Genomic DNA, 24,349 nt, shown 5'->3' on the forward strand with positions numbered 1-24,349 from the left:
GAAAATCATACGGGGCAAGCTTCATACCTTATGAAATTCTTTTGCTTTTGCGTAAACTTCTTGTGCTTTTGTTTCATTTTGTTGTTTCACTTCTGGTAAATGGTTATATGATCTGCAACGAATTAAAATGGAATTAGAAACAGTTACTTAAGATAAATGTAACTATAAAGCTAAAAAATACCTTAGAGTCCTTTGGTGTATGAGGGCTTCTGCAATCTTCCTGTCTTTGGGAAGAAACACTCTAACTTTGCCTGTACCTTTCAGGTGACTTGTAGATGAACCTTTGATAAGAGAAGTGATTAATACAAACCAGTTTTTTACTAGAGCACATTTTTTCTTTTCAAAGTTAACAAATAGCTTCCCTTTGTGGGAGAAAAAAACTAGAATTTCTTTTTTTGTAACCTAGAAAACATACTTTTGTTAAAAAGGAAAAGCATACCTGTAGGTTTCTCATGAAGTAGTGTGACTGGGGAATTTTTAGAAACGCGAATTTTATTCCTTATCTCTTTCTGCCTTTGGGAGGATTTTGCAATAAATGATTTCTTTCTCTTTAAGAATGCTTCTTGCAAGCTTCCTGGTAGAGCTGTAATGTCTGGAACCAAGATAGTCTGTTAAGCAAGAAACATTCCATAACTTGGCATGGAGCAGAGGCACTACTAGCCCTTTCACATCTCCCAACTCATACCTTCAGGCTGTGATGCTGGTGTCTCTCCTGAACGCTTTGATATGGCCAGACTGTCTGAGGTTTCTATTTCTGGTAGGAGAGGCAGAAATTCACTCACCTAATTGCAAAAACAAGCCAGAGATGAATCTACAGCAAGCCAATGCTGGCCTTTTAGGAAGCAGCTCTATATAGCTTCAATTTCTGGGCCATATACTTGTTTCAAAACGTTTTTGCCAATTAATGTGCTTTTGTGGCTCCACTTTGTTTCAGAAAGTACATTGTAGCAATGTAGCAGAGACAGTTTTTATCTGCCCCACTGTAAAAATTGAAATCACCCAGGCAATGAAACATTGAGTATATTAAAAATATATCGGAAGCATGATCAAGTTTTACTGATAACTAGTGCCATCATGATATTTAGGGACTACTGCTTCAAAATTAATGCTTAATAATCCAGGTGGCTCTTCAGTGACTTCCTTTTCCTTTACAGTATGTACTAACACCTCTTCTCTTTAGTTTTCTGCATTTGCATCTAATAAGAGGAAGGGAGCTCGCTGGCAAATGATCCCTTTTGGTCTTACCTATCAATTTACCTGAAAACAATTTTTTGCCTTAGTCTCCTTTTCTTCCAGGGTTAAATTTTCGAAATCCATTTCTGCAACACTGTTATCACTGGTGCTAACTAAAGTAAGTTCTGGCTCTTCCATTATACCATGGCCAGACTCTGTCTCCTGTATGATAAAATCAAAAGTATGAAAAAAACCAGACATGCAAGATAATCATGTAAAACAAGAACTCTGTATAGTACAATGCTATCACTCCTAAAGTGAAAAGGTGAAAATATTTCACAGGAAATAAACAATGAAAATAATCTCACTGAAATAATAAGCCTTAACCAATTGAATTTTTAACCTTACTGGATAAGTTAACAAGTTTACAGGAAAATGCATATGCCACTCTTATGCTTACTTTAGTGTTATTACTAGGTAGTTACAATGTCTTTTAGAACAAAAGAAACCTAAACTTTAGTTTCATATGAATACACGGTTTGGCACAGCAGTTCTTAAAAATATAAACAGGTTGATCAAATTTTGGTCAGCACTGACTGACAGAATTCACTTTTATAATCCTACTTGTTTCCATATATTCAGGGCTTGTACGTAAGATATAAATAAAATTTACTTTCAAAAAATTTTCACAATAACATACAAAATTTTAATCAGAAAATATCATCTTGCTATGGAAAATTATAAAAATAATATCCTCCCTACCTTTAAAGATGCAAATCCTAGTTTTTAGACAAAAATCATCAAATCTATTTTGTCTTAATTGCACAACAGTGGTATCTCCCTTTAGCTTTGGCATGAAGGGCCTTATACTCTACCCTAGCATATCATCACTTGATAATAGCTAAAAAGCAAAGGAAATTGATCGAGAATGTTTTGCTTGATTGGATTAAGTTAGTGCTGTGCAATGAGGGCCAAAACTTAAAATACGGGCTAAGCTACTGAATTGTGAGGAAAGAACTTTTGTGAAATTCTTCATTTGAAGTTTAGTATCAATGGAAGGCTTCAATCTGGAAATTGGGAAGTGTTGCTTCTCATGAAAATTGCTTCAACAGTCTTCCTAAAAAAAACTTACACTTACCCAGATTGGAACAGAGCTGTGAACTGAAAAAGATCCAGAACCTATAAAGAGCGCTGATTCTGCTTGTTGAGATGTGTTCCTTAAGATTTCTGCAATTTCAGTTTTAGCTGAATTCTCAAAGTGTATTTCATTCTGAATAGGTAATGAATGTGGTGTATGAACTGGAGTTCCCATCTCCACTGCTCTTACCAGTAACTGAGAGTCAGTTTCCTCTGCATAAGGATTTATGTCTAAAACCCCACAGGTTCCATTTTTACCATCTTTAGTGAGTCTTTCTCTCTGTAACAGCCTTTCTTTTCTGCCTTCTAGTTGGTCTTTTATTGAACACTCACTGGATATAGAACCACATGGAGTGCTATGCTGTACATTTAAGCTTTCAAATACATTAGTCTCATCAGATGAAGTGAAGACTGAACTTTTTTTCTTAATTTGTAATATTTCTTTCTGTTCAGAGGAGTAGTTCTGATTTTCCATGCCTTGGGAAGAAACTCTCGCTTCAATGCTAAAAATACTCGGTAGATCAGCATGCTGGCTCCCCTCTGAAGAAAATTCTGGCAGAAGCTGTTGAACAGACTGTTCACATCCTGCATTAAGAAGTTTAAAAACTCAGTTAATCACTATTATGTTATAGACCTTGGATACAGATACAGACTTTTAGTACTTTCTGAGTAAACGGCAAATCAATCTTGAACATACTAAGATACATAGTTACGTTATGTCCTACAATGTTAGACTGAAAGCTGATGTATATAAAGATGATTAAAAAGCCAAAGGACTGTTCTATAAATTCTATAGCTTGTAAAATATACTTTTTCTGATACTTAGTAAAAACAATATGGCTATTGAACACCGTGAAGACTTTCCCCCATAAGAGAAACGAGAATAAAAGTACATTTGTAGCTCATCTGCCTGTCTATGTCTAGGAGTTTTAGAGGGATATCTAAACTGGATAATGTTTGGGATAGGAAAGTTGTTGAGTGAGAGACAACACTTGCTTTTTACTTTGTATTAGCACATATCTAGCATATATTTTACATCAGCATATATTACTAAATATGAACATATATTTAGTTACATATGTATGCTATTTAAATAGGCATATAAATACACAAATAAAATTTGTATTATTGAAGGTAGCGGTGAGGACTGGGGTGGACACAAACTAAGCTGCTTACCACGTAAAATGTAACAAGTTTTTAACTTGATCATACATACGTTCGATATTTTCTGTAGCAAAACTCAGAGCTGCAGCATGGTTTGAGTTAGGGTCAGGTTGCTGGTTCACGGTGTTAAGAAAAGAATGTGGGCTGGTCCTCAGTGCTATATTAGAAACTGTGATTTTAGGTAACAGAGTAACATGGTGGCTTTCAGATGAATCTGAGCTCTGACAGAAAATGACAGGAAAAGACTGAAATAAGCTTTGTATTACCAGTTGAACCAATAATCATTATTCCTCTGATAATATTCTTCCTTAATTCCACCGTACTATTACAGTAAAAATTGCTCATTCAAACCAATTCTTTTTCAGTCAATAAAAGGTTATTTAAAAACCAAATTGTGAATTAACTAGGTAAGAGTTTACAACGAGATCATTTATTGGCTATGAATGCTTATCATTCTTTGGAAGAAAGATTCAGCTTTGAATCAAAGCTCCTTCAGTATATAGGAAGAGTTTAAATTTTGCAAATCACATTTACCTGAGCTGTTTAAAGCTTAATTTCATTAAAGTAAAAAACAAAAAATAAGCCACCACTGAACAAAAACAAAAAATTCTCAGGCTCTTTAAGTCCAAAATTAAAATTTTGACAAGGCAAAACCTTAATGCAGAATCACTTGGTGAGCTTTTAAAAAAATTCCAATGCCTGAGCACACCCAAGGATTCTGGGGTGTATTCTGAGCAAAGGGATTTTGAAAAAAGCTTCTTATATGATACTAATAGATATGCCCAGGTTAAAAACCATTGCTCAAATACAAGAAATGACTCAAAACTCTTTTTGGAAATTCACTGCAATGGAGCACTTATTTTAACATACCTTGGAAAAGTCTGTGTTGTCTTGAGAAATCCCAGAAAATGATGATGATAAATCAGAATCTGGATGTGGTTCTAAGGGTTTAAAGAGCTGTCGATGCAAATTTGGAAAAGTGTGTTCTAATTCTGGAAAGTCAAGGTCAACAGCTGGAACTTGGAGAAAAATATATAAGTGTACTTTTTAAATGTAAAATAAAGCCTAGAAAAATATTAAGAAGATATTCATAAAAGCTCATTTCAACAAAATTTTTTGTCTTATCAGCAGATGCTTTCAAATTAAGTTCAATCATGATTATTTTGGAAGTACAAAGAAAAAAAAAATGTGGATACTCAGTGCCGACAACCTTCTTCTTTTTTTTTTACATGGGCAGGCACCAGGAATGAACCGGGGTCCTCTGGCATCACAGGCAAGCATTCCTGCTTGCTGAGCCACCGTGGCCCGCCCCTGACAACCTTTTAACAAGTGTAAATTTCCATTTCTAACAGCCCCAAAGTCTTAAGAGGTTAATTAGGAGTAAGGAGGTCAAACCTGATCACTGTTTTTCTATAAGCTTTGTTGTTCTCACTTAGCTCACTTCAGGATAGATGATTAAAAAAAAAATTCACTTCTGTTCACTTTGGGCAGACACTGTGCTTTATGTGCATTTTCTCATTTAATCTCCAGCATCTCTCTTTTATAGAAAGTTAGAGAGTTAGTAACTCGACCATTGTCTCACAGCTAGTAGAAGTAAACCTGGAACTCAAATCTGGGTCTGTCTGATATTTCAGCTCTTGTACTCAATATTGGCAATACTGCCTCAGCTTTTATGGCTAACTTCTGAATGATAAAAGACTTACTAATTGAACTCATATACATGTTCTTCTACATATATTGATCCAGATCGCCCCCTCACTAAATGCCCTTGAGGTCTGCCATGTCATAACAGTACTGCAGAATTCCATAAAGCTCAATCACAACTTTAAAACGGATGCAAAGTTAAAAGTTAAAAAAAATTTTATATAAAAGTATTTGTTCAAAATAATTTTACCCTGAAAGTCTGTTTTTTCAGGCATCATATTTGCTTCATTTATATACTTGTCTACGATCTGTTGGATGTGCATTTGATCAGATGTAAATTCTTCCTCTGCAAGCAACAGAGATTTGTGAATGTCAGGACAGTTCTGCCTTTGATAAACAACTTGTGGTGAAGGAAATAAAGAGCTTAAAACATTTGTCTCCTCCTCTTTTCCAGTAGTATATTCTCATTGCCTATGGTCCTCTAAAAATGACTCTCAAAATTGAGTTTAATGAAAATAATTGACACTAACAACATATTGCTTTTAATGGCTGGGTACTTCAAAATATTTTGGTAGAAGGGCACAACAATACGCTGCATAGCAATATGCTAAGGAATCACATCCAAAATAATCTGCTCAGATTTTCACTAATTAGGAACATGTAACATAAGTGAATACTTCTGAAAGTGTTGTTGAGAATCTATAAAGCATTCCTGTGGGTCTATAGGCCTGTGAATTACAGTCATGTTTGGAGTATCGTAAAATTTACTGTTGACATTTAAAGAAACAATTTCCTCCCTAGCATGCAATGCTTCCTCTCACCAATGAATTGGAACTCATTGTTGCTGGTGGTTCAATTAATTTACATACATTTTGAATGTTATTACCTGTACCTGTAAGGCTCAAATCTGTGTTCTCACTACTTAAAATACTCCCGGTAGAAACAGTTATTGAAGATAATGGTTCATGACAAATCTCTTGTGTTTTAGCCTAGAAAATCAAGGGGAACATTACACCACAATATAGGAAGTAATATCTTGAAAATGTTACACTTAAAAATTCAATAATGAAACCTCAAATTACCAGTATTAGCAGTTATCTATACTGAGCTCAGGTCAAGTGTAGAAACCTTCATAATTATAAAAAAGGTCAGTAGTAAAATCTTTTCATCATTGCTCAGTACTAGCCTTTTTTTCATACATGCGTGCGCACACACACCCCCACCCCCCCCCCACACCCCAATTTCATTCATCCACCAGCAATCGCTCATTTATCAACTGCCACCTTTATAAACACATACACATATTTATGCATGCAAGCACACACACCAGACATAAGCCTTTATTATTTTATAATATTTTAAATTATTGCTTCTCAGTACTATAGAAATCATGCATCAGGTAGACTGGAAGGTCTTCTGATGCTCAGATTTGGCTATTTTCATCATCGATCCACAGTTATGAGCAGATCTCAGATAATGCACATTATTACTATTTCACAATACCTCAAAACTAAATAATACGAAGCTAAAAGCTCTAGAAAAATTTTAGTATACATTAAGCCACTACTAACCTTATTGTCTGGCTTTACGGTTGGGACCAGATCTCTCTGCTTTTCTTCCTCCACAGCATAACTTAATACTCGATGATTTTCAAAAACAGACTCCTTGACTGAAAAATAGATTTTAGAATTCAAAATAAAAAAAAAAAGTTTAGAACAAATCAAATTTTTAGTACCAGAGGGCACCATTTTCTGTTTTCCTACAGTTTACTTTCATATAGTGCTTATTAGAGTTGCTTTATGTTAGGTCTCAGAAACAGAACTTTATATATAAAATGGACTCTGGGCCGGGGGCCTCTCAGCGTCTTCTACAGACCCATATGCAGCAGCAAGATAAACAATCACAAGGTTTACGGCTAAGAGATGTTTGAGAGCCCCAGACATGTCGGTGCTGCACCCATCAGAAGGCCTGCTTGGTAACAGCACAGTGCGTCAAAACCCCAGCAACCCATCAAATCATAAGTCAACAAGCCCCACTCCAATCAAGGGACGATACACTACCTAGTGAGCAACTCCCCTCCCAGCGTAACTTCCCTTTTAAAATGTAGCTCCCAGAACAAGGAGCTAAATAAGATAACGGTTCATGACAAATCTCTTGTGTTTTAGCCTAGAAAATTTTTCCTTTTTGCTGGCAGGTTTTGCTGGTTCCCAACCTTCCTTTTACCACCTGCTTTCGCCCCTCAATAAATCTGCTAATCTTTGATTCACTGTCCCATGTGGAATCCTTAATGATCCATGCCTAACACAGTGCTGAAACCTGAGGCTTAGCTTTCCTCCCCCTTGGGGCTACGGGAACAGCCTTCCAGTCACTCCATTTCCCCAACCGCACAGTTGTTCAGGTTTCCATGCACTTAATGGCTTGAGTCTGAAAATGCCCAGAAATCCAATTAGTGATATCTCTGCTCAGCTTGAAGCAATTTTCCCCCTCCCCAACTATGCCCTGTACTGAGCTGAAAGTAGCCAAAGAAAGAATACAATGCCCCTGCTCCTTCTAAAAAATTGCTTCGAGTTAAGCTAAGGCCCTAACCCAAACCTAACCCCAGGTTCAATCAATTTTATTAAAAGAAAAAGGCAGGAATGTCAGGTCTCAGAAACAGAACTTTATATATAAGATGGATTCTGTGACCGAGGGGCCTCTCAGCTTCTTCTGCAGTCCCATATGTGACAAAAAAATAAACAGTCACCAGGTTTATGGCTAAGAGATGTTTAAAATACCCAGACATGTCAGTGCCATACCCACCAGAAGGCCTGCTTGATAACAGAGCAGTGCATCAAAACCCCAGCAACCAATCAAATCATAAGTCAACGAGCCTCCCTCCAATCAAGGGATGACATACCACCTAGTGGGCATCCTCCCCTCCTGGCATAACTTCCTTTTTAAAACATAGCTCCCAGAACAAGGAGCAGGAGCCATTTTTCCCTCCTTTTCACTGGTAGGTTTTCACTGGCTCCCACCTGCCTTCTCCCACCTGCATTCTCCCCTCAATATATCTGTCAAGCCTTGACTCACTGTCCTGTGTGGAATCCTTAATGACTCCATGCCTAACACCTTATACAAAAAAACCCCTCAGTTTTCTATTCATCAAAAATATTTACTAGTAAACAAGATATACTTTCCCCTGCAAAACTGTACTTCTTATACTTGTTTTGTGAAGAAAAGCCTTTAAAAAAATACTGGAATACTAGGTCTAAGGGTCAGAAAAAAGGTAGTGTGATGGAAAGTGCTTTTGTCATTATTTTAAGTGACGAAGGAAGAATATTCAATCATAAATAGATATGATTTAAAATGAGAAAAATGAATACAAGAAAAGACAATATCCAGTACATCAGAGCAGTTAGAAATAAAAACCTTGTGGAACTGTAACTATACCAAACTCTGAAATCTATTCTACAATTAATTGTTGCAATCATTACATTAAAAGGTCTCCAGTGTCTTGGAGCATCTAGAAGAAAAAACAAAAAATCATGGAACTATAACCCATATCAAACTTTAAAATCTGTTCTATAACTACTTGTTAAAATGTATTTGGAAATTTATTGCTTTTTTGTATATATGTTATATTTCACAATAAAAAAAGGACAATAAAGAAAAACGAAAATGTTTTTTGCATGAGGAAGAACAAAGGAATGTCAGTATTGCAGGGTGTTGAAAATAGATGGTATATGGGAAAAAGTACAATCAATGCAAGCTAGGGTCTACAGTCAACATTAACACTATAATATGCTTCCAAGGAATGTAACAAAGGCATATATCAAAACTAAATGTCAACAGGCAGGAAGATTGGGAAAGGGGTATGGATTCTTTGTGGAAAAAAAGGAAATGTCTTCAAATAGAATATGGTGGCGAAGGCAGGTCTATATACTTAAGCTGGATTGTATGATGTGTGAATAAAACTATTTAAAATGAACTGAGAAAAAAAAAGTGCTAGAGAAAATGTGGAGAAAGATATTTTCCAGATGAGCCAGGAACCAGCATCAAGGGATTGAGGAAACTTTCCTAAGCAAAAGGGGAAGAGAGAAATGAAACAAAATAAAGTATCAGTGGCTGAGAGATTTCAAACAGTCGAGAGGTTATCCTGGAAGTTATTCTTATGCATTATATAGATATCCCCTATTTAGTTTATGGTGTATTAGAGTGGCTAGAGGGAAGTACCTGAAACTGTAGAGCTGTCTTCCAGTAGCCATGTTTCTTGAAGATGACTGTATGATATAGCTCTTACAATGTGACTGTGTGATTGTGAAAACCTTGTGTCTGATACTCCTTTTATCTAGGGTATGGACAGATGAGTGAAAAATATGGATAAAAAATAAACAAATAGGGGGAATAAAGTCTAAAATAAATTGAGGAGATTGAAATACTAGAGGTCAATGAGAAGGAGGGGTAAGGGGTATAGTATGTATGAGTTTTTTCTTTTTTATTTCTTTTGCTGGAGTGATGCAAATGTTCACAAAATGATCAAGGTAATGAATACAGTATTATGTAATGATATTGTGAGCCACTGATTGCACACCATGTACAGAATGTTTGTATGTCAAGAATGTTTTTTATCTTTGTATGTTGTTTTTACAATAAAAATATATAAAAAAAGAGAAATGGCTAAGTATAGCAGTGCTTGCTTATGAATGATAGTTTTTCTTCTTTATACCCTTTAATGCTTTCAAAATTCATAATGAGATCATATTGCTTTTAATATGAATTATCATTCTTACACGACATATTAAAATATAACAGTTATACTTTCCGTTTCAATATTAATAACTCAGATATTTTTTAGTTGATTTTCTTTTATTCCCAATAACCAACATTTGTAAGAAAGCTGGCCAAGACATGGTAGTCTATGAACAGTTTATATAATAGAATGAAATTAATACTGATTCACCAAGTATGAATTCAAAATTTGTTTCATTATCACTATGACATTATTAAAAGAGATTATGCACATTAAAGGTAGGTTTCTTAAAGAAATATTTTTGAAATGTCAGCCCAGTATACACACACACACACATCTCTCCGTGTGTGTATATATGTTTAGTAACAAAATTCCATAAAATACTATCTATATTATAGTTAAGAAACAAAGTAAATATTGAATATTGTATTTAAATAAATTTGAGTCTTTAAATACAATGTTTTATTCTATTTCATCTAAAAGTATATTATTGACCTAATTAATGCTATCACTTGATTGCTTCTATATACATTAAAAGTTTAAATAAAGAGAACAAAAGGTAGTGATATTTTATAGCGAGTTGCTAGTATTTCTTTTCTTTCTTTGTTTTAAGCATCTCATTTCAAAAGTGGATAAGAGATGAGAAGTTAATCTGAGGATTTTCAATTCAATTAATCAAAATTATTTACTATTATCTATAACATACTTAGAAGACTCCAGCAGAGGAGAGATGAGTAGTATTTGGGTGGCATTAAGAAGTAAAAAATAAAAATGAGAAAAAGGAGCAAAATCAAGTTATTTAAGATGAGGAGGAATACATTGAACAGGTTACGTGAAAGCAGATGGAATAGAAATGTATCATCAGTTTTGACATGGTTCACAAGGACCCATTTAAGAGGTCCTGTAAAGGGGAAGTAGCATCATGAAAGAAATCTCCTATATAAATTAATCTTCCCATGCTATTCAGATGGTACCATTTCATGCTTTCCTAAAAGCAAAGGGTACAGAGCTTAAAGATGGAAATAACAGCTAAATAAGCTATGAAGAATCAAGGTTGAAGGTGTTAGTATAGAACTGAATAAAGTGTTAGAAGAATGGAGAAGTAAGCAAATCAAGACCTTTCTAAAACAGAAACAATATGAATCTAGAAGTGATTATAAAAAAGAGGAAAGCAGCTCCTGTGAGTCTGGACCTGACTTGGCATTATCAGGCAGACCTTGTCCTTCCTAGAAACTAGCCTGAGACACATGTAGCTAGGTTCTGGCATTCTGTTACACATCAACAATTTCATAGAACATAAACATTAGAGAAGATTACTCTATGACCATGATGGATCAAGACAAAAAACAAGCCATTCATAATCATGTCTGAATAGAGGCAAAAACATTAACATTGTCTAAATCGTAAAAATAACCAACCATCTCCCTACCCTGGCTAATGTAAGTGACTGCTGCTTCTTTACCACTGACAGCCTTAGCCTGCTCCATTCTTCCAACCGCCTACCTAAGAGTTTTTTTTGAATTATACGTACTGCTTCCTGACAGCATCCAATACTAATTTAAAAAGCCCCATTTCCTTGGGCTCTCCCCAAATCACCTAGTACAAGTACAAATCCCATAAGTTCTTTCTAATATCATCTAAGATGCCATGGCTCTCTTTGGTATGCCTTCTTCCTCATTGCAACAAGTCAATGTTCAACTGCATGTGTGTTTCTGGTGGTCTCTTGCTACTGGGCATCAAGTGGTAAAATAAAAAAGAAATATAAGTACCCAGTGGATAAATATGAAAGAATGATATAACAGTTTTATTCTTAAAAGTCAGAAAGTATAATTTACTGGAAATTATATCCTTTACTGTCATCTATTAAGCTATAAATACAGCTAAGATATCAGTTATCCAAGTTATTTGTCAGACAGCTAAAATAAAAAGAAATCTGGTTTGAAAATCTAAACCACTAACTGAAAGTGCCTAGAATGAATAAAGCAGTAGTAAAATATGCTTTTTTAGAGTCAGTAAGCAATATTGTATGCATAAATATAAAAAAAAAATTACATTGGTTGTCTGTGGGTGATAGGATTAAGTGACAAATTTTTCTTTGTACTTCTCTTTTATTTTCCAAATATTTGAAAATAAACAAAGTAGCTCATTTACCATGCCAAAGGTAGAGGCCCAGTCTCCAAGAAAGATAACCTGTATGAACATTTTGGTGTTTATCATTCAAGTTAGTTTTATATGCATGAACTATTTTTCTCCACATTCTTTTTTTTGGGGGTGGGTGGGGTGGAGAGCATGGTCTAGGAATCGAACCTGGGTCTCCCATATGAAAGGCGAGTATTCAACCACTGAACCACTCCCCATTCTTTTAACTACTGCATAAAACTACACAGCATATATGTACCATAATGATTCCATTACCAACAGTCACTGAAGTTATTTACCATTTTTCACTATTACAAATAACGCTACAATAAATCCTTTGTTCATATATCCTCGTGCACAGTAATTCCACCTTCAATTTATTTCTCTCACCTGCTTCATCATGGTCATCACTATAGACATTCTTCTGGGCAACTGGTTGAAGATGACCAAATGGATCATGGTCCAGCAAGTTACCAAGTAAACTTTGTTCTCGACTTATTGAGACCCTCACAGGGTCTCTATCCTGATAAAATTCTATTTTACCTAGGAAGAAAAAGATTTATTCATCAGATTTCTACAAGTTTCCAGAGCTAGCTAAACTAAAATGGCCATTTAAATTCTGAGCAAAAAGCTAAACTCTTAGATTTTTTTATCTATGTAGGAAGAAAACAGTAACTGCTTATTTCTCAGAGTCAAGCCTTCAAATTATTTTACTTCAATTTTCCTGTTTTTAATGATACACCTTTTTCCTAATACTACATTATATATCAGTATTGATTAACCACAGGAAAAATGTGTGGAGAACTTATAACACATTTATAAAGACTTATATAAGATTTTAAATATATAAGAATTAAAAGAATTTATAATATCTTAATAGTATTAAAAGGAGTAATATGCAAAAATAGCCACAATTAATCTGTGGTATAAGAATATCAGGATGGGGTTTACTCTGGAGAATCAGAAAGAGAAGATATAATTGGGAAGGTACAAGGGAGAGGTTTATGGAGCTTTCTAATGCTCCAGTTCTTGATCTGAGTGGTGGTTACTTTGTGATAACTCACTGAAATGAACATTTATGATTGGTGTACTTTTCTAGTGAGCAAACAACAAAAGGGATGGGAGATATCCAAAAGAAGCAAGCTAATTTACTATGCAGAACTCCAGAAAAACTCTGAATTTAAAGATCCAAGGTATTGCAAAACAAAGATATGAATCAAGGAACTGAAAGCAGGAAAAATGTTTTAAAAATATGTACTTGGAACAGTTAGACCCCTTCTCTTCCTTGAGATCCCTGTGCTCCAATATCTTAAGAGTCTTAAGATTTATTCTCTGGAGAAATTCATGAAGGCGTTCAGCAGAGAAAGGAGGTGAGGGTAGAAGGTGGTAGTAGAATGTTATAAGCAAATCAGGGGTATTAAAAGATAGTCTTTATCTTCAATGGTAAGATCCCTATATCCCCCAGATCTGGCTTTCTTATAGTATCTTGCATATCTGACTGGGACCCTTCAAGACTAAATGGAAGATCTGTGTGTGGTTAGGTCTTACTTAGTGTTAGATGTCACTGGAAAAGGTGGCGTTTCACAGGGGATCTTTTTCCGGAGGTAATTTACTGTTTATTTTCTTCAAAGAAAATTTCCCAGAACTGAAGGACATATATTATCAGATTAAAAGCCCCCTGCTGAGTGCCCAGCATAATGAATGCCAACAGGTCCACACCAAGACATATCATCAAAAAAAAAAAAAACCTACAGAACACCAATAATAAAGAGAATATATCCTGGAAGCTTCCAAAGGAGAAAGGAGTGGTAAAAGAAGTGGCGGAAACCTATAACGGAGAGAAGGAAAAACTGAGTTATATCCTGCAGAAATAGGTTTATAAGACAGAAATGAAAAGGAAGCAGATGGAAGCAAGAGTGTCAGAATATGAAATATTGAGTAATTTTTGTACATAGTACATTGTTTTACCATACACAAATTAAACTAGTTATGAAATGCTACTATATTTCTATAAGTCCAAATTTTAAATATTGTTTACATAAACCATTTTTTCCTTTCATGAGTACTCACAGCCAAAGTTTCTTGAACAAAAAAATTTAACATTCTAAAAAATGTAAAAAACTGACAAACTGAAAAATCTAATTTTATAATCATCTATTTACCTAGTAGAGAAGTTTTGCCACTTCCCGGTGATTCTACTTCTTGTATAGCACTAAGTTCGTGTTGGTTCAAGTCTAATCCACATTTAATTTTTGCTACAGGTGGCTTTGAGGAACTCCTACCCAGTTCTTTGTCCAGAGGCACACCTATCAAGTCAAAGGACAATGTTAGGCACAGTAAAAGCCTATTAACATACTACAAACTTGTCTGCAACCAGCAAGTTGCAGGGAGTGAAAGCAATGAAAAATTAGAAGAATTAATTACAATAAAATATAACAATTAGTCTTACCACTTAGCTTGGCAGTAAAATCTTCTGAAAGCAGTTGATTATCATTGGAATTGCTCCTATCTGCATGATTAACGCCTTCTTGATAATTTCTTGCTAAGTCCTGGAGATAAGGAAACCATTCTCTGAGATGCTCCATCTTCTGAGTTTTTAAATCAATTTCAACTGTGGGATTACTTGTCTGAAAAAGCAGGCAGGTAACAGTGGGGAATGACATAGGTGAGGGATCATTTCAGGAATTCTTCATTTAATTTATGTGTCTCTTTTAAAAGAAGATATAAAAATAGTTCTTCAACCACACCACTGCAAGTTTATCCTTAGATAAAAAATGCGATATGCTTCCAATACTGAAAGGGGATATTTACAATGAAAAATACAATCAATCACAACCCTGGACCTCCACCAGACCTTTCAATAAGAGATTATACTTGAATATCTGCCTGTTTTTCTTTGCCATTATTTTTTTCTTGAATCCAGTTAATCCCTAGAAAAGTCAACTCAAGCTAAAGAAACTATGAATCTCTGAGTAACAGTGCCGGATACCTCTTGACAACTCAATTACAATCTGCAGGTCTAGCTCTCTATTAGCCTAAGAACATGCCAGTTTTACCACAAGCATCTGATAATATTGTCACTCAAGAAAAAAGTAGCACTGATTTTAATTTGTATTCAAATGTCAGTAATGGACTACAAATAAAAAGTACAAAACCTGTTACTGAATAAGAGGAATTCTGCTACAGTTATTTAGTAATTTTTATTTTCTTATGGTAAGAACATGCTGTCTCCTCTTTGTTTCTACCCTTATAACAAAACCTCAAATGATGATTTTCATTCTTGCTGATGTTTGGATTTGCTTGTAACAAACTACTGGCTGAAATTAGGTGGTGATTAGTTGTGCTTCAAATAATAAATATCATGTGAATGATCAATTTCTGTATTACTTTCCACATTTTTTAGGGCCGACAACTAAAGGAGTTAAGGTTAATTCATTTATTCTCAATAATTAAGTATCTGATCTAGATTTGGTATTAAAACTAATGTTTGGCTCATCCAAGTCAGGTTACCTTCATTGTTTAGTTCTTAGATATTTAAGTTTTAAACATACCTGACTGTCCTTAAAGAAATCCTTTAAAGTCTCTCGATGTTTCTGTATCTGTTGCTGCAGAGCCATTTGTCTCTGTACTAGCAATTCTTCTTGGGCTTTTTGGCTATAACGTAGAACTTTTCTTTGTAGATTCAATTGTTTCTGAAGTCCAAAGTTATCTTGCTGAGCTAAAATAGGCTGTGAAAAATTCAAAAGTCTATCCTGAAATTGTGAAATAGAATCAATTAAGGGAGATACACGTTCATTCTTGGATGAATCCACTTCATAAATGGTTTTAGATGTAGCTTCAGCAAATGGTGGTGGAATAAATGAATTCTCTGTTTTCTTGGGTAGAAACAAAGAGGAGACAGCATGTTCAGAAAACTCACTTTTGTTCAACTTATTTTCTTTCTTTAAAAGCAGTTTTTCCTGGGCTTTCTCATTAGAACATACCACTTCTCTCTGGAAGTCCAATTGTTCTTGAAGTGCTGTCAAATTATCTTGCTGAGCTAGAACAGGCTGTGATAAATTTAAAAGGCTATCCTTTGAGTTTAGGATTTCAGGATAATTTGAAGGAACAACATCCTTACTTGTGATTAAAGGCTCTTGGGTTCTTTCAGAGTTAGCAACAGGCAGTGCTTCTGGGAATAAGAATGAAGAGGAGCTAATCTGATTAGGTAATACCCTTTTTTCCAATTTACTTAATCTTTGCAAAAGCAAGTTTTCTTGGACTTCTTGACTAGATCGAATGCTTTTCCTTTGTATATCTAACTGCTGTTGAAGTGCTTTCAAATCACCATAGTGATCAGATGATACCTTTACCTCAAATTTATGTTGTATGGGCAAAACCAATTCATTCTCAGTTTTCTCACTAGAAGGAAGGGCATTTGTCTGTGCAGGCAAGTGTTCTTGAAGTGCAATCAAATTATCCTGTTGAGAAAAAACAGACTTTGATAATCCCAAAGGTCTATCAGGTAATTTTGGTATCTCAGAAGGACCTGCAGAAACTGTATTATCATTTTTAGTTGGATAAAGTTCTTCAATTCTTTCAGATTCAGTAAGAGGTAATGATGCAAATGAATGTTGTGCTACAAGAGGTAAGAAGGAAGAGGTGCCAACCTGCTCAGGAGATATTCTTTCCTTCCATTCCTTTTGTTTATGTAAAAGTAATTCTTGCTGAGCTTCCTGTTTAGATTGAATGATGGCTTCCCTCTGCATAGCTAACTGTTCTTGAAGTGCCTTCAAATTACGCTGTTGAGGGAGGATAAATTGTGATATCTTCAAAAGCCTATCCTGCAATTGTGGAATTTGAAAATAGCTTGAAGGAATTTTACTATCATTCTCTTTTGAAAGAGGCTCCTGGATTGTACCAGATTCAGTAGAAGGTAATGAAGTTAATGAAAGCTGTCCTAACTCTGGTGTGAATGAAAAGGAGCCAGTTTGTTCGGAAAATACATTTTCTTGGAGTTTTTGGCTAAAATGAAGGGCCTTTCTCCCTGTGTCTAACCATTCTTGGTGTTCCTCTAACTTACTTTGTAGAGGTACTGCATGTTGTGAAAATCTTAAAAGGCTCTCCTGAAATCTTGGGATCTTAGATTGGCTTGAAGGAACTGTGCTGTCACTCTTGACTGACATAAATTCCTGGAATGGTTCAGAATCAGTTCCCTGGAATAGAAATGAAGAGGAACCAGCCTGTTCAGAAGAAATTCTTTTGTCCAATTCACACTGTTTGTGTATAAATTCTTGAGTTTCTTGTTTAGTACCAGTCATTACCTTCTTTATGTGTGATTGTTGTAGGAGCGTTGTCAAATTTTCTTCCTGTGGTAGGCTGTGGTGTGGAAAACTAAGAGACTTATCCTGACATGTCGAGATTACCAAATGACTTGAGGGAATTATATCCTCCTTATCAGATAAATGAAGTTTCTGAATTTTTTTAGGCTCAGCTTTAGCAGAAGCTTGTGAAGCTACTGAATATTGAGCAACCATTGGTGAGAATGAAGAACTTACCTGTCTAGACTTTTTTTCTCCCAAATCTTTTTGTCTCTGTAAAAGTAATTCCCCCTGGGCTTCATGCCTAGCCTGAAGAGATTCCCTCTGTGTAGTCAGCTGTTCTTGGAGCAAGTTCAAACCATCATGCAGAGGTGGGAACTGCTGTTGGAAACTCAAAGACCTTTCCTGAGATTCGGGGATTTCAGACTGGCTTGAGAGAACCCCTTTCGCACTTTTAGTTGGATACGGCTCCTGGATTTTTTCAGATTTAATTTCAGCAAAAAGTAATGAAGTCTGCTGAGCTAACTGAGATGGGACAGAAGTGGGCTCAGCCTGCTCAAAAGATACTTTTTTATCCAATTCTTTCTGTTTATGTACAAATAATACTTCCTGGGTTTCCTGCCTAGCCTCAAGACTGCCCCTCTGAATATTCAACTGTTCTTGGAGAAATTTTAAATTATCTTGCTGCAATAAGATAGGCTGTGAAACACTCAAAAGCTTATCTTGAAATTGTTGGACCATAGGATGGTCTGAGGAAACAGCAGGTGTATCCTTCTTGGTTGGAGAAGATTCCTGTATTCTCCTTGATTCAGCTTCAGCAGAAGGCAGTGAAGCAAATGAATGTGGAGCTACTAATGGAAAGAATAAAGAGAAACCAATTTGCTCTTCCAATTCTTTCTGTTTGCACATAAGCAATTGTTTGTGAGCTTCCTGTCTTGTCCGAAGAACTTCCTTATGTAGGTCCAACTGTTCTTGGAGAGTCTTCAAATTACTTTGCTGGGCTGTGATATGCCCTGAGGATGGTAAAGACCTATCCTGCATTTGGCCGACTACAGAATGGAATAAGGAAACTGTACTTTTTTCCCTGGTTGAAAAGGGTTCCTGGAATCTTCCAGATTCAATCTTTGCAGGCAGAGAACTAAAAGAATGCTCAGTCGCCAGTGGTAGGAATGAAGAGGATTCGGTCAGTTTAGAAGATATACTTTCACTGTTTTCTGAGAACAACTGCTGGGAGTTTGAAGTCTGAAAAGTCTTTGCCTTAGATGTTTGAGAAATTTTTTTAGCATCTTGTAGTATTAGTTGCCTGTTATGTGAGAAAACTCCTGGAAGTCTATGAGAATCTTTAGGGACCAATTTATATTCTCTCTGTTGTGCTTCATCCTGTGAGAAGAGACTTAGCTGTTCTTTAGATTCCAAAGATTGTTTAACTAAAATATCTGAAGTGCTTAATGTTTCTGCTGTTTCTACCTGTCTTTTTGGAAAGAGATTCGGTTCTAATTGGGAGGTCTGTATGGGTTTCACTGGTCGATATTTGTTAGGCTGCAACTTGGGTCTTTGAGCATGATCCCAATGTTGTGATGTAACAGTGGGTCTTTCAAATTTCTGTCGTGGTACTGATAAAATAGAATCAGATGTCAATGATGTAGCTAACATGGATGGGCACCTTTCTTTTAACATAGTCTGATATTCATGTAATTGTTTCATGGCTGTTTCAACAGACTGTCTGTGTAACCTACGAAAAAACAAACAAATATTATTTGTCTTGTATGAAAAATAATCCCCACATTCTCAAGCATCTATACATTAAATTTAACAAAGAGCAACCTAGAGTTGGCCACAATCATGGTAGAAAAGGAACTACTCTCACACTACTCTTTGAGACATCTATATGCTACAGTGTGAACAGAATTCCAACAAGATCTTCATATAACCCAAATAATATATCCTGAAGACACAGCCACACAAATAAAATATAAATTGTACCCTAGTTAATACCTGTTTTGTTGTAAAAGCTGATGTTGATAGTTATGAATCATTTGCCTATGAATTTCTTCATCAGAAATTATGGCACAGGATGTTGGAACAAGGTCAACCTGATAAAAGAGAAAGCTACTAATTAAAGGGCAAATTCAGAAACAGGTACTGAAGTTCTAAAATTTCAAACCTCCAAATTGCATTATGTTTTAAGAAAAGACTGGTACTTCCCAATGTTAAGAAATGAAGTAATCCATTATTCTCCTTTAGTGCCAACTCCAAAAGCTCAGTGGGTATATATTATATATAAATCATAGTCATATATATTGGCATCCCATAGAGACTGAAAGATGAAAGCCATTAGGGTAGTGCAAACTTACTTTTATACACACATCATTAAAAGAAAACAATATGTTCAGATGTGGCCTCTCTCTCTCTCTCTCTAAAGCCCAACTCCACAAGGAAGGTTGTGCCCCATCGTGGGACATGACATCCAGGGGTAAAAGTCTCTCTGGAAATGTGGGATATGACTTCCATGTATGACTCTGGCCCTGGCACCGTGGGATCAACAATGCTTTCGTGACCAAAAGGGGGAAAAGAAATGTAACAAAATAAGTTATCAGGGGCTAAGGGAGTTCAAATAGAGTCAAGAGGTTATTCTGGAGGTAACTCTTATGTAAGCTTCAGCTAGATGTTGCTAATTAACATAGTTTGCCAAACCCCAACCAATATCATCCCTGTTAACCCTACAGAATACCCAGGACTCTATCTGAGATCCTACAAAAGTTGTACGTGCTAAATTTACTTTTCAGAAACCTAAAACCTTCAGATAGGTTCCTAGGCCAGATAAGTCCTGAAACCCAGAGGGACCAGCTTCTCCAAGAATGTCGACTAGTTTCATCCCCCTATCCAATATTGTCGACACCCCTTTTCAACATGAAAAGAGTTGGAATAGGCATAAGTCAAATATCTCTAAAGACTGGAAGAAGGATCAGAGGAGGAGGAGTTATAACAGAGAAGTTAGGATTTAACAAATGAGTATGACTTAAATTTTTATATTGCTATTTCTTTTTAGTCTCCAATGTTTTGAACCAGCTAAAAGGAAAAACCTGAATAAAAATTAAAAAAAAATCCCATCAAACTTTGAAATCTGTTCTGTAACTACTTGTTAAAATATACTTTGAAATTTATTCCTTTTTTTGTATATATTTACATTTCACAACAAAAATATAAAAACAACAACCACAAAAATGATGGCCAAATAAGAATTAGAAAGGCATTTTACTTTTCTGAATGCTAAGATTGCTCATACTTTCTTTTCTTCCAATGATTCATGCAGGGATAAGATTTCCTACATCCTACCTGAGTCTGTTGAGTATTTTTTCTTTTTTCTTCTTCCAGATGGGTCCTTAAGCAGTCAGTTTCTAATCTTAACCTCTGTTTTTCAATTTGTTCAAGTAATTCCAACTGCTTTTGCTTCTGCTCTTCTATTTCCATTACCTATGTAACAAAAACACTACTGATTCATTAATAGCAAACTCATACAAAAGAAAAGTTAACATACATTACATTAAAAAGAAGTATCTTTCATCAGTAAGAGAACCAAATACCCAAGAAATGGTGATCTTTATCTCAAAAGTATACAGATATTATGACAAATTTCACTGGTTAAACAGAATTTATAGTACCTAGTGAAGAAATAAAATAACAAAATTAAATTTCAAAATTACCTGTTTCTGCCTTGCAGATATTCTAATTCTGGCTGCTTCCTCTTGAGGATGAAGTAGAACTAAACTCTGAGCTATAGCTGTGGTAGGCTGAGTCTCATTTCTTTCTAAGAGAATTCCCAAAACAAAAATTAGTTTCAATGATTTAGAATTTTGACACCACTATAATGCCCTTTCATTCATTTAATACATGTAATTTTTTTTCAATTTTCAAACATACACTATAGTTTATTTCAAAAGTCACCATAAAATGAAAACACAAACCAAAGACTGGGAGATATTATCAACCATATAAAAAAAGATTAGTAAAGAGAACATTTTATGAATTCATAATAAAACAAACCCAAAAGAAAAATGTTTAAAGGGTGTGGATAGAGAATTTATAGAAAAGGAAATCTAAACAGCCAATATAAAAAGGTGCTCAATCTCACTAAGGAATAAAGTCTGCAAATGAAAGTAACAGCAAAATATATCCTGCCCATCAAATTGAAAAAAATTTAAAGTCTGTTAATACCAAGTATTGATGATGGTTTAAAGATACAAGAACTTTGATATCCTAGTACAGGAATTTTAACAGACACAAATGCTTTGAATACAAGTAATTTTATTAGGAAAAAGATGTGAAGAGTCAAGTAAATTTGAGGGTGTGATTAAAAATAAATTACCTTGTTCCTTTCCAGAGTCTACACTGCATGAAAATGGTTTATCTTCACTAGTAAGAGGTCCAGACTCAACTGTTAGTGTATCACTTTCAACAACTGTAATAGATACCATTGTTGTTATGAACATATTGCTATTGTCAAGCTTAAATCTGAAAATAACAAAACCAAAATCTGCTTTCAGATTAACAATTCAATCTTGGTCTACCTGAATGTCTTAATCAGTTCAGTAATTTTCCTGATGATCAGACATACTATCCACTAGACCCAAGCCTAATACAAGACCGAAAAAGATTAAAAGTGTGAACAAAAAGGAAAAAGTAAAGGAGAATTGACAGCTATGCTGATAGGGTTCCAAACATGATGGAAAAGCATAAAAGGCAGATTAAGCAAGGTACAGAAACTAAAAAAATGTCAGCATCCTTGGCATATTTAGATAATAGGATCTGTATTTTTTGTGAAACAAGAGCAGAGGAAGAAGTTAAAGAAACTTATTCTGATCATATCAGTGTAATCACAAGGTCCATACCGAGCACTCACTCAATTATTCATTTAGTACCAAATTATGAGCAAGATGTTAAGGAGACAAAGGTGAACAAGAAAAGACCTCAGGGAGGTTTTACAGTGTGAGTGGGGGAAGAAAAATGATATATTATCACCCCAAAATTATAAAGTCAGAAATTGTGCAGAGTGTAACTTCTGAAAATGTAATATAAATACTCTCTATACTTAAAAACTTACTTGAAGTTAACATAAAGAAACTAAATCTCTGGTGGGAACACGAAATAAACACAAAATAGACAACAATTACAAGCTACTATTAAGTTCATATTCTTTGATCCAGGAGTGCAACTAAGGAAATAATTAAAGATGTTGGCAAAGGACTTTGCTAAAAGAATGCTCATGGTAGCACAAATAGTTGCAAGAAAAATTGGAAACAACTTAAATGTCTCAACATAGGGAATTGGTTAATTCTGGGTCATTGATTACACTGGCATTCATATATTGAAGAATAAAACATTGAAAGTGGTCTAGAAGGAGATTCACTAAGTTTTTTAATTCTTGTTGCTTTTAAGTAGTAGGATTATGGGCCTTAAATTTTCTTCTTCCTTTTGACCTACATTCTTTGATTTCCCGGGAATAAGCATATTTTTAAACAATTTTTAAAGGGTTTATGTGCTACAAAATGAGACTACTGGAGAGAACCACCTTCTTCTTTCCCAGATGATGTTTTCTCGTCGCTAGCAAATGTTTCTGATTCAACTGTTAGTGCTTTACTCTCAGTTTCATTAACAGCTGTAATCACTTCACTTTCATCTTCAGATGTAGATTTAATTGTCCAGAGAGATTTTTGGCTTCGAATCTTATTTAATAATTTTTGAAAGAGAATTTTTGAAGGATTCTGTTGGGCCTTCATTGCCAAGGGAACTAAAAGAAAAGGGAAAAAGTCAAAACTTATTTACTACTTATTATATATACCAGGCAAGTTGTTCTATATTTTTACATAGTTACCACTAGAACCACTATTAAAACAAAATAAAACTTTATTTCCCTCAGTAGTTACAATTTAGCAGTATACATAACATTGCTATTTGACTACAGTCACAATTTTAAAAGCAGGAATAATTTTTTTCAACATAATTCAAATAGTAAAGGTACCAAAACTCAACTATTTTCCAATATGCACACAGCACAAATTTCAAGCTTTAAAAAAAACTTGAGGTTAATTTTACTTGCTAAATGATGGTAGAATGCATACCTCCTAATTAATTTGTGGAAAAGCATTCAAAATATGTGCTGTAAGGTTCTATACTCTCTGTTAGAGAAGGGTCCCAAACATGGTTCTGTACTTGTTAATACCCTACAGAAGAATGCATTACTAGTTATAACCTTAAAAGTAAATCAACTAGGTGCACGGGTGGTTCAGTGGTAGAATGCTCGTCTTTTGTGCAGGAGACCCAGGTTCGATTCCTGGATCATGCACCACCACCCCCCACTTAAAAAAAAAAAGCAAATCAACTGCTCCCTAATTAGTCCTGGTACTATCTGAGAAAAATTTCTCTTACCTATATTATAAAGAGACTTGTCACTTAAAAAAAAGAAAAGAAAAGCTATAAGTTGTTTCTTAGAATTTGGCTCATGGCACAATGCCAAAACAGTATAGTACTAACAGTTCTCTAAGAGGGCAAGACTGTGTTTCAAGTACATTGTCTTATAATGAAATCAAGGAATAAGAATATCTATAGAAACTAAAAAGTGGCAGACTACAGCTCTGTCTGAACCACATCTCTTTTTAATTTTTCCTTAAACTCTTCATTTTGAAATAATTTGAAACTTACAGGACAGTTGTAACAACAACAAAAAATCCAGAGAACTGCAATATACAAACCACCCAGAGACCCTGATCCACAAGTTCTAACATTTTGTCACATCAGTCTACTATCCATCTACCTATCAATCCATCTTCCTATCTGTTTTCTATTTTCTAAATATTTGAGAGTCCCATATTTCTTTTTAATTTCTAATTACATTTCACATTCATTTTTATTTTTGCCAAGTTGGTCTAAGCTAGGGAGCTAAAAGAAAATGGAAGAGATATTTCAGAAGTCATATGACTCACTCATATAATTTGGCTCAATGACATATTTCAAAGTTTTATCAAAGATAAATTAAACAGAAAATGCTCATGCCTTGTGACAGAGT

General features: G+C 34.9%; 1 protein-coding gene and 2 non-coding genes across 12 annotated transcripts in view; all 3 read right to left on the bottom strand.

The window, feature by feature from the left end:
• The window catches only part of CEP295 (centrosomal protein 295), a 52,861-nt gene that overhangs the window by 166 nt on the left and 28,346 nt on the right, over positions 1-24,349 (bottom strand). For 4 of the 10 annotated variants that reach the window (XM_077113251.1, XM_077113252.1, XM_077113248.1 and 1 more), the window contains 20 exons: positions 22,856-23,074; positions 21,653-21,745; positions 20,991-21,094; positions 20,623-20,760; positions 19,282-19,379; positions 15,538-19,018; positions 14,436-14,613; positions 14,149-14,292; positions 12,377-12,529; positions 6,690-6,787; positions 6,005-6,107; positions 5,369-5,464; positions 4,345-4,493; positions 3,527-3,695; positions 2,312-2,895; positions 1,258-1,395; positions 686-782; positions 440-592; positions 182-281; positions 28-112 (listed from right to left, as the gene is read on the bottom strand). In XM_077113251.1, the coding sequence (XP_076969366.1) occupies positions 28-112; positions 182-281; positions 440-592; positions 686-782; positions 1,258-1,395; positions 2,312-2,895; positions 3,527-3,695; positions 4,345-4,493; positions 5,369-5,464; positions 6,005-6,107; positions 6,690-6,787; positions 12,377-12,529; positions 14,149-14,292; positions 14,436-14,613; positions 15,538-19,018; positions 19,282-19,379; positions 20,623-20,760; positions 20,991-21,094; positions 21,653-21,745; positions 22,856-23,074 (6,380 nt within the window). Of the gene's footprint in view, positions 1-27; positions 113-181; positions 282-439; positions 593-685; positions 783-1,257; positions 1,396-2,311; positions 2,896-3,526; positions 3,696-4,344; positions 4,494-5,368; positions 5,465-6,004; positions 6,108-6,689; positions 6,788-12,376; positions 12,530-14,148; positions 14,293-14,435; positions 14,614-15,537; positions 19,019-19,281; positions 19,380-20,622; positions 20,761-20,990; positions 21,095-21,652; positions 21,793-22,855; positions 23,075-24,349 lie in introns of those variants that run through there. The other 6 variants (XM_077113249.1, XM_077113255.1, XM_077113250.1 and 3 more) reach the window with 6 other exon arrangements.
• LOC143645423 (small nucleolar RNA U2-30) lies at positions 6,223-6,295 on the bottom strand. The gene has a single exon (XR_013157132.1). It is a non-coding gene; the product is annotated as a small nucleolar RNA U2-30 (small nucleolar RNA).
• LOC143645424 (small nucleolar RNA U2-19) lies at positions 6,490-6,569 on the bottom strand. Its single transcript, XR_013157133.1, has one exon. It is a non-coding gene; the product is annotated as a small nucleolar RNA U2-19 (small nucleolar RNA).

This window comes from Tamandua tetradactyla, chromosome 8 (genome assembly GCF_023851605.1).
Source record: "Tamandua tetradactyla isolate mTamTet1 chromosome 8, mTamTet1.pri, whole genome shotgun sequence".
NCBI classification, from domain to species: domain Eukaryota; kingdom Metazoa; phylum Chordata; class Mammalia; order Pilosa; family Myrmecophagidae; genus Tamandua; species Tamandua tetradactyla.